Below are 10141 nucleotides of genomic sequence, written 5' to 3' on the forward strand. Positions count from 1 at the left end.
CAACAAATGTCCACCATTTCGCTGGAAGAGTTTTGAGCACCACTTTTGATTTCTTGTATAATATTTCAAAAAGACTTAAAAATTGGAAACTGAAAATAATATTATTCAGGAAAATATCTGGAAAAATGGAAATATTTTCAAAAACACTTTTAATTTAATCCTGTTTTTAATAATGACCCGCTCGTTGCAATGCTTTTTATTGTTTTTAAATATTGCAAGTTAACAAATTGTGAGAATTGTTAAGTTGTTTGCAATGGGCGAACGGACGCTGTAGTTTGATATTTGTGTTTACAAACAATCCTTGGTAAAAAAAAACAGATTACCGTCCACTTGGTATTTAAATTATTTTTTAAATCATGATCACAGTAAATTAAAAAAAAACATTCGAAGGGCATGTTTGAGAGATTATGCCCTCTTGAAAAGTTACGCGAGTTCTGCTGGCTCCGACGGCTGTTGTCAAAAGTTTTTAAAGTGGTTGGACGGATCGGAATCTATCGAAAGTAGCCTTGTCGAAACAGGAGAACTTCCGGGTAATCTGGAACTTCAAGGAGGTGTAGTATACTCCCCGACTAGCGCAGTGCCTGGATCATCTTGACAAAAACCTGGGAGTCCCGACAGGTGAAATTGTAAAAACCGATGTTTCAGATCCGGATTTCACCCCCAGATGTTGGTGTGCATCAAGAACGGTTGGTTCTGCTGAATATGGCCTATCTTCGCTTGACCGATGCTAAGGCAAGAAGCGCATCCCGCGCATCAAGGAAACCAACCTGGCGCCCGTTTGTTGGTAAGTTTGATACAGAGAGAGGAGTGACATGAGTTTAACGACGTTCTTTCTTTTTTTCTTGCAGGTTCCAAGTTTACCGTGCTGGAAAAGGAATTCAAAGTGGAAGTGATCATTCCCAATGTGCTCGAGTCGATGGTATGGGAACCATGATCATCCAGATATGAAAGGTGAGGTTTGTTTGGTTCGATTAATAGCGTAGGATGGGACAAAATATTCACCTGGACTTGACTGAAAAGGTGCAATTTGCCACATTAGAAGGTTATTCTATTATACCAATTTCTAAATGTTTATAATTTTACTTCAAATGTGCTCATTGTACCACACTAAAGGACAAACAAATCAAATGAGTTATGATATTTTTTTTTTCTTTTTTTACAGATTAAAATGGTCCGATAGGAACGTCATGGCATGTTGCAACAGCAGCTATCAACACCAAGCAGATGTCCGCCGTTCGAAACATCGGCACAGCACATTTTGTTCGGGCCTCCTGGCTCCTCGACGCTAGTGGAAGCAGTGGTACACATATGGAAGCTACAGTGAGAGGCCAACGTGTTGGTGTTGGCATGATCGTGTGGAGATGGCTAGAGTTTAACCCCGCTGAGGTCCGCGCTACGGATGTATTCCGGTTTCTGTCCAGGCTGAATATGATTGAGAAAGTCGTTGAGACCTCAAATGTTTTGGCGGGCATTCATATTTTGGGTACTTTCGGCTAAACTCAGCTTATTTCGTACTAAGTAATTATAGGTAAAAGTATTCGATAAATAAAAAAATATAGTTAGATAAGTATACAACCTTATTTGAATGATTTAAGTGCATTTTATAATGCACTACATTCAATACTGGTCTACGCAGTCAGTGATCTTAAGTGCGGAAATGATAATAAAAATGAGGGATTGCATCATATTTATAAACAGTAAGTGCTTTGAAGACACTCTACACTGGATTTATTTGATGCAATCAAGCAGTTCGATATACGTTTCCGAACTTTTGAACTTCTGTGGTAGTCCAGTAGTGAATTAAATGCGAAACATCCCCCATTAGTAGTACAAACGTAACTCAACCGAAAACCATATTGTTATTTCAACCATATGATAGCTGTATACTAGTCTGTGGAACCATATTGTACTGTAAAACATTCGTTACACATACAATGCTGATTTTTATTCCGATTTTATAGTTCAACTGATCTAGAATTGTTTGCTTAACAGTAAACTGAGCAAAAAATGGATGGTATATTGACCTTATGACAAACTGTAAACGAAAAATTTTGTTCGAGAAAATGAGCATTTTTTTATTGTAACATAACTTAACCGCCTATTCCCCATACTGTTATTTGCTCGACAACCATCTACCACACTGTTGAAACCGTTTATGGTACTGTTGGTTTATTGTTACTTCGGATGTTCTACCATACAATTGAGGTATTGTTGTAAGTGGTTGCGAACAGTATGGTAAACAGTACTGGTATGGTTCATGGTTATGCGGGATATCATATGCCGTGGCAGCACCCATCACATGGCACAGCTGATCGTTGTCCAACGCCAAACCGATCGTAGCCCTTGCTTTACCATCTCTCGTTGTCCATCCGGCGGGGGGCTCAGCTGGCTTTTGCGTCGTCACCACTTCAAACAAATCATCTTTTACCAGCAGCAACTCCATTCGGAACTTCCAACTTGCCCAGTTGAAGTTATTTAACCGTTCGAATTGGATTTTCGCCTCCGCCATTCTGTTGTTAAACAGGGATTCCTCCAACGGTCAACGCGAATATCACTATTTTCTTTTCGATTCACTGCAGTTTCCTCTCACTCGCGCCGCGCCACTGGGCCCATTACCTGTTGGCCGACCACCGAAATGAGGAACTCTCGCTCAACCGCAAAAGAAATACTACAGTAGACGTTCGATAACTGCAACATGTTTACGTTTCACTTAGCGAACGAAAATTCGATAACTGCAACGCCTGACAGTGTCAACAAGCCGTCAATTGACGTAAAATGAACGAAAAATTCATTCGACTGTTCATTAGGGCTAACATGGCGCACCATTTTGACGTTTGGCGGTGCGATAACTGCAAATTTGTTGTACTTACCGGACTTGCAGTTAGAAAGCATTGCAGTTAAACCGTTTGCACCGACCGAACGTCTACTGTACACGAAATAGTGATAGGAAAGATGGTATATTGAAGTTTCTTGTGAAACGGTTCTCTTAATACTAAAAGCTAAACATAAACAAATCACAACATACACTCGGATGTGTCTGTTGGGAACTTCAGCGCAGTGGAAATTACCGACCCGGGATTCGTGATACGAGAAAGGTATTCAAACAACTCGGACTGCGTGTTTTAACAACTGTAGTCAACAAAGATCTAGTACGGACTAATAACAAACAAATATACATGAATACAATACATTAGCAATTATGCTTCGTCGTTTTTCTCATACGCATACTATTTCGTCACTACATAAACATCTGTCATCACAGGGGGTTGACTACTCTCATCTTTTACAAACTCGACCAGGGGGCTGACACTACTCTACTCCAACAGTGTCTTCATTCGCTAATGGCAGTGCTGCCAGTTTATCTAAATGTAAGGCGATCACTGCACACTCAACATTAGGTACTGTAATGAATAGTATTCCATGTAGGTAGATATATGCACACAATTATTAGGTAGACACTACATAAGTGTAATTGAGAAATAACCTCTTTTTAATAAAAAGTTCATGAGAACTTTGCATACACTTTTGCAACTATATAAAAACAACTTATATTAATTTTAACTGATAGTAATTTCAAATTATTATAGAACTATTGTAAAACAATCGAATCAATTAGTCACTAATAAAGCTAATGTTCACTTATTGTACGAACTATATGGGCTTGATTTATATTGTAAAAAGTAACAATATATCTACTATGTGTTTTATTGTGAACAATAAAACCAGTCATGTGTTAATAATATTTACCATGTAATGAATGGTAATTTTTTATCCGGGGTACTTAATTGATTTTTTGTAACTTTACATGTTTTGCACCATTAATAGCCAATATCGGCGTTATAAACTTTAAGCGTGTGAAGTGCAGGTTTGACGTTCAGAATGCGTCACGTTAGCCCTTTTGTGAATTATTATTAGGGATGTCTCATATGTTAATGTAATCGAATTTCGGTTTTTTGAAATATTTCACAAACGTCAAAACATCACGTCGTACAGCCAGTGTTTATTTACGTTTCTCTGCGTTTCATGCGATACTTTTTACTTTGTACCGACAAAATTCAATAAAATACGTAAGAATTTGCTAATTTGCTTGGTTTTTTGATCATGGAGTCGGTGGGGAAACTAGAAGAAGAGGCCCTGAAAAGGAAGGAGCGGTTGAAAAACCTCAAACGAAAACAGGAAGCTGCCAATGATGGAGCGGACCAGAAAGCTGAAGTGATCCCAAAGTAAGTAATTGTAATTGTTACAATTATTGCGTCTTAGACCCTTGTAACACCATCAAGTAACCACCAGCTTTCTTTTCAGACCGGTGTTCCGGAACTACCGGCCCGAGAGTGAGGAAATCCAAGAAAGCGCCCTGGAGGAAGTCAAACCGGCCGATGTCGAAGCGGAGGTGAGCTCCCAGCTGGAGATGATGAAGGCACCGATTGTCATCGAGGAAATCGACATAGCCAATTTGGCCCCGCGGAAGCCGGATTGGGATCTGAAACGGGACGTATCGAAGAAGCTGGAAAAACTCGAACGGCGGACGCAGAAAGCCATTGCCGAGCTGATACGGGATCGTCTGAAGGCGGGACAGGATGACATCCTGCAGGCGGTGAACGTGGCGTCGGCGGCGATTGCTGCCGGAAGTAAGGACGATGAAGAGTAAGGTTGAATTTCTCGTATTTTATATGTTTAATTATTAATCTAAGTGGACTGTACAATATTGATAACTTATGCAGCGTTGTTACTCGATCCGATTATGTGGCCTTAGATATCGATTGGGCATCTGGTGGGGAATGGACATTGATGCGGGTTCCATATTCTGATTGTGGGATACCTTCACAATAAGGTCGTTAATTTCTAAAACAATAGAACGACATGAAATGAGGCAAATGAAAGTGTTTTCAACCGTTTTTGCTCACTTTTCCGGTATTTCTCCTCAATAGCGTCGGAGGTCTCCTTGATGCGCCGAACGCTTTGAGCATATTCCTCAGCCGCCGCTCGGTTTTTGACGTGCTCCTGTTGGATCTGCCTGACCGTTTCCTGCAGTTCATTATACTCCCGCTCTTTGTCCTGGATGAGTTTCTCCTGCCGCATAGCAATTTCCGTCCGGAGTTCGATTTTGCTCTTCAGCTTCAGAATTTCCTTGTTCATGTTGGACATCATGACGTTGGCATTCGCGATTTCGTCGGTCGTCAGCTGGAGGGCGTTCTTCTTCGTCTGACAAATGTTGCGCTCCGCCTCCAGTTCCGCTTCCAGCTCGGACTTTTGCTTCTCGGAAATTTTAAGCTTACTCTGCAGTTCGATGAGCTGCCTCCGTAGATCCACGATCGTGGATTCGTTTCGGCCATCGCGACTTTGATAGGAATGTAGCTCCGCTCGGATGCGCTCCGATTCTTCCCGAGCGTGACTGTTGTGTGATTTAAGCTTTAGATTTTCCTCTCGCAGGGTTTCACAGCGTTTGACCTCTTGTCTGAAAGAATTTGAAAATAATTCGTTGGAAGCCAACTCAGCTTACTCCACAGCAACTCACATAATCCGATCGGAATTGGACAGCAGCTCCCTGCTTTGTTGGTCGATCTTCTCCTGCATACTGGATATAACCGTTTTCAGTCGCTTCTCCTCCAGCTCCTTCGTCTCATTGATGTGCTTAATTGTCTGCTGAAGTCGATTGATCTCTTCCGTGTTCCGACTGAAGATCATATTCTCCTGTTCCACCAGTTTGTTGTTGAGCATCCGAATTTCCCCCTGCAGTCGGTGTATGCTTTCGTCACGACCATCCAGTTCCTGTCGGTACTGTTGCGTCTGAGAGGCATAATTCGCGACCTGGTCTTGAAACGACAGCAACGCTAGATTAATGTGAAATAGAATCGTTTCCGTTGAAGCCGGTTCGATTTGAAGAAACAGATGAGTCAGATTCTTGAATGAGCTCTTCTCGTAAAATTGCAACAACTGAACGGAATCGTCTTTGACCAGACTCATGTGCAGCTCCTCCTTTTTGCAGCTATCGAGTATTTTTGTCAGATGATCGATAAACCCCTGAAAAGTGACGTGAAGCGATTGTTCCAGGCGAATCTTCTCATACATGTTGTTATCGATTGTGGCAATGAACATTTTGGCCTGATCGTTACACTCAGTCAGACGAATTTGCTAAAACGATTGGAAAATCCTGATTAAGTATCATCAAACCCTTTCGATCCCTGTGCGACCCACAATCAGATTCACCAGATCCATCTTTTCCACGACGACGTTGTACTTGAGTTGATTGCGGAGTCCGAAGCTTTCGCTATTGACAGTCAACGGATGGTTGGGGAACAGCACCTTGATCGCCCGCCGTCGTTGCGGATCTATAAAGTAACTGTCCATTGTGAGTCTATTTTCCGAAGTGCACAAAAACAGTTACTCGCTTATCAAACAGAAATTCGCAACACAGAACCCGCGGAACTTGATTTGTTTACACCCAGCGTCCGACCGGTCCGATTTTAAATTCTTGCAAACTGTCAAACTTCGTTATCAGAGGTTCGGCATCTAGGGATCTAGTGGTGCTCAAGAAGATTTAAAAATCGATTAATCTGTTTCGTGCACGGAGAAACGAAAGTAACCAAAAGTGAGTTCAACCAGATCAACCTCGCGAGGCAAATTTTCAACCACGTACGCAACCAAAAAAACGGTGAAGTACTAGATTGGAAGTAAATAGTGAGTTGAATTTTTGTATGGTGAGATGAGATGATCAATCTCGTCCTAGATCTCGTCAAATGGTCGGCGTTGCCTCCAACAATTTTGATGTAGATGTGTCCAACTTGGTGTCCAAGGCAAGGTCCAAGGATGTGTCATTACCTTGGTCATTAAGTGTCCCACACAATGCATACGTTTGCGTGTACGTGACAGTAGTTTGACACATTTCCCACGGTAAAACTGTCAAAAAAACGCAAACCTCGACGGAACGGACGCTATGTCACAGATAAACAGACGTAACACCTTGAACGATTTTCATGGAAATCCATCGCCCAGTTCACACTACCATCACCTGGTGGAAAAGTTGCACGAATCACTGTGTTGTGAAATATCGTCAACAGAGGGCGCTAGTGTGAAACGTCAAACGCATAGAAAAACGATGCGCGCGCCTCTGGTTGTGAAAGCCACAACTATGAAAATTTAAAATGATCGTTAAAAGCGTGGCCGATGGAAATTTCGCAAGTGTTACGTCTGTTTGTCTGTGGCTATGTGTTCCAGGCTTTACATTAAAGAATAATAGTATTTCCTTGGGGCAAGACACTGTGCTGGAGAGTACTTTTTCCTTCACAGAGTTGCTCAGAATTTCTCCGGATTGCTCCCGTTTTTGCTTGGGTGTTGCCTGATATGCCGCAAAATCAAAACAATATTGCCCGATATCTCGCTTTTCTTGCAGTTTTAGGGGTGCTTTTCAGCAAATTTCGTCGATCATTGGTGAAAACAGTTACTCAGAATTTCTCAGAGTTACTCTCGTTTGCACAGTGTCTTGCCCCTAGAGTATTTCTGAAAATAATGCCAGAGATTTGAAATTTCAAGTGTTTGCAGGACATTTTCTCGAAATCATTAAAAACAGATTGTCTGGTCCTAGCAAAAGGCGCTACAAAAACGCTAATATATGTATTTGCTCGGATAGCAAAGCAGCACTGAATGCTTTGAAGTCCAAGGTGTACACATCTAAACTTGTCTGGGAATGTACCGAGCTTCTGCAGCAATTGTCCTGTCGCAATAAGGTTAACCCTATGGTTAACATGTATTGGGTTCCTGCCCGCATAGAAAAATACAATTCACAGTATCATGCATATCATAAGAAGTTGGTTCGTGGAATAATAACTATACCACTAAGAATTGTTTTATGATTGCATGATTGAGAATGAAAAAAATGTATAATTTAATATTTTTCAAAAATCATTACAATTACCGTCTACCCCTGTTGGTTTGACCTCATCTAATCTAATTTGACCCCCTCTAATTTGCACATCGTTCAAACTAAAAATGGTTCAAACGTCATTCTGCTTATGGAACGGGGTGAAACGGAACGCAGATTAAAAACAAAACAGCAAAAAGGGTTTCCAACAGTGTGTTTTTCGCTGCTCACAGGGTTACTAGAAGTTCAAATTAAAAAATAAACCCCGTTGGTTTGCATGAGATGTCGTTCAAACCAACGGGGGTAGACGGTACAATAATGATTCATTGAATGATACATGAATAGTTCTGAATCATAGGTTTTCGTAAATTTTGCGGCCGTGACTTGTTTTCTTTGAGATGTGGCATGTCTTTTTCGGTTTCCTACAGATTAGAAACCCCACAATATTGAGTCATTTCTTCATGCGCTTGTAGATCAGGCTAATAAATTGAACTTCCAGGCGCGAAACATGCAGGACATTGTAATAAATGTGATGAGCACTGCAACGAAAATGCATTAGGATTTCACCGCACCCAAATAAACAGTACAGTGGTAATGATGCAGCCGAAACTGCCACCCTCGCTGCTGCCCGTGCACATTGACGATCAAATAACAAACGCATCAGTTGTTGCTGTGGCCGCAAAGAGTATTTCCGAGCAAGCTGCCGGGTATGCATTGCATAAGGAGAGCACTAACTTACCTTGCACTCCTTGCATCGGCCTCCAATGGTTGTTCCTCTGCCAGCTCTGCCACCTTCTTTAGGAGCATTGCTTTCTAACTACCCGCGAGCACCAAGTCGATATGGTCTCCTGGGCAAAGACCGCACGAAGAAAAAGGAACCAGCCGAATGCCAATCACCGCAGTTCGAGTCCCGGATAGTAAAAAAAAATCCGCACCCAAATATAAACAGAATGGGTAACGTCACGCACTTGACAGGTGGTTCCGCAGGGGTGTGTATTTTTTTTTCCAGTCTATAATGCAGAATAACGAAATATTTCAAGCTTGTTTATATTATTCAGTGTATCATAAAGTAAATGATAAATTGATTATAATGTGAATGATTTGACAATTTTTTTGTTCGTGAAAATAGCCATTTTTGAATGGTAACGATACTTAACAACCCATTCGGTCTATCGTTCAAACTCCGAATATGATACATGTTATCACCGATATGATTAACAGTATCATCGGTTTATCATACATTTTATGATACCATGAATAATTGGAAAACGATAAACAGAATCGTAATCGTATAATACCATTCTATTCGGGTGGTCATTGCGGAATAGAAGGAAATGAAAAAGCTGATCAGTTAGCAAAAATAGGGTCATCTACTCAATTTAACGGGCCTGAGCCATTTTTTGGAATAGCTCCTTGTGCCCTCAAAATGGAACTAAAGAATTTAGAAAAAGTAAAAATAAAACTTATCTGGTCGAACACTACAGATTGTCGTCAATCTATAGATTATAAGCGATTCATTGAACCAGATGCATCTAAAACATTAAGGTTAATGAACCTGAACAAACATGATTTAAGCATTTATACTGGACTAGTAACAGGCCACTGCCCTTGCAAATATTACCTAAATATAATTGGGAAATTACAAGATAACAAATGTCGTTTCTGTAAATTTGAGATCGAAAGCTCTGAACACTTATTGTGTGAGTGTGCTGCACTTTATCAAAAGCGCCGCGGTTACCTTGATAAAGGCTTGATGGAGCCTTGGGAAATCTGGGCCTCTCATCCCAAGCAGGTATTGGATTTCATACGAAATGCAGTACCTGATTGGGAAACACGCCAATAGCTGTGAGGATGATCATTTCTCCATAGTGATGAGTCTTTTCAGTATGGCTGTGACACCGGAGCTTTACGGTTTTCGGATGTAGAAAACATACACTGTAGAACTGTGGTCTAGAACTAACTTTATTACTAATGCTAAGCCTTATATATATGAATGAATGTACAATACATTCTACCTGATTTGACTCATTATCTTTTGGGTCCCTTTCTTATTATCTCTACTTTGTTATCGCCGCCACTATCGGTGCGTCACTATTTTCATTACAATTTATGGGTCTCTTTCTTGGTCCTTCGTAGAAGATTAGTTTATGACGTAATTGTCTTGGGTAGCAGAGAATTATCAACTATGCGCATATTGCAACTAACAATATGCCATGCGGTGCGCTGTATAACTTAAGGAAAATGACAACTTGAGTTTGAAATGCAAATTGATTGATTCGCGTT

General features: G+C 40.9%; 2 protein-coding genes across 2 annotated transcripts; one reads left to right on the forward strand and one right to left on the reverse strand.

The window, feature by feature from the left end:
- The first annotated feature begins 3979 nt into the window (after window positions 1–3979).
- Window positions 3980–4712, forward strand: LOC109412875 (coiled-coil domain-containing protein 12). Its single transcript, XM_019686520.3, has 2 exons — window positions 3980–4223; window positions 4303–4712. The coding sequence occupies exons 1-2, from the start codon at window positions 4102–4104 to the stop codon at window positions 4646–4648; spliced, it is 468 nt and encodes a 155-aa protein (XP_019542065.3). The 5' UTR covers window positions 3980–4101; the 3' UTR covers window positions 4649–4712.
- On the reverse strand, window positions 4646–6348 carry LOC109405227 (spindle assembly abnormal protein 6 homolog). Its single transcript, XM_019678262.3, has 4 exons — window positions 6196–6348; window positions 5516–6132; window positions 4905–5455; window positions 4646–4842 (listed from the first exon to the last, which is right to left on the reverse strand). Exons 1-4 carry the CDS (start codon window positions 6346–6348, stop codon window positions 4727–4729), a joined length of 1437 nt encoding a protein of 478 aa, XP_019533807.3. The 3' UTR covers window positions 4646–4726.
- Between the last annotated feature and the right edge of the window lie 3793 nt (window positions 6349–10141).

Source organism: Aedes albopictus, unplaced genomic scaffold, assembly GCF_035046485.1.
Source record: "Aedes albopictus strain Foshan unplaced genomic scaffold, AalbF5 HiC_scaffold_762, whole genome shotgun sequence".
Classification (NCBI taxonomy): domain Eukaryota; kingdom Metazoa; phylum Arthropoda; class Insecta; order Diptera; family Culicidae; genus Aedes; species Aedes albopictus.

What these genes read in the sequence shown, in the direction of transcription:
- LOC109405227 (XM_019678262.3), bottom strand. Translation starts at nt 6,348, where the DNA reads ATGGACAGTTACTTTATAGATCCGCAACGACGGCGGGCGATCAAGGTG. An exon ending in TCCAATTCCGATCGGATTAT is followed by an intron (nt 5,456 to 5,515) that starts GTGAGTTGCTGT and finishes AAATTCTTTCAG; the next exon opens with ACAAGAGGTCAAACGCTGTG. An exon ending in TGAGGAGAAATACCGGAAAA is followed by an intron (nt 4,843 to 4,904) that starts GTGAGCAAAAAC and finishes CTATTGTTTTAG; the next exon opens with AAATTAACGACCTTATTGTG.
- LOC109412875 (XM_019686520.3), top strand. Translation starts at nt 4,102, where the DNA reads ATGGAGTCGGTGGGGAAACTAGAAGAAGAGGCCCTGAAAAGGAAGGAG. An exon ending in AAAGCTGAAGTGATCCCAAA is followed by an intron (nt 4,224 to 4,302) that starts GTAAGTAATTGT and finishes CTTTCTTTTCAG; the next exon opens with ACCGGTGTTCCGGAACTACC.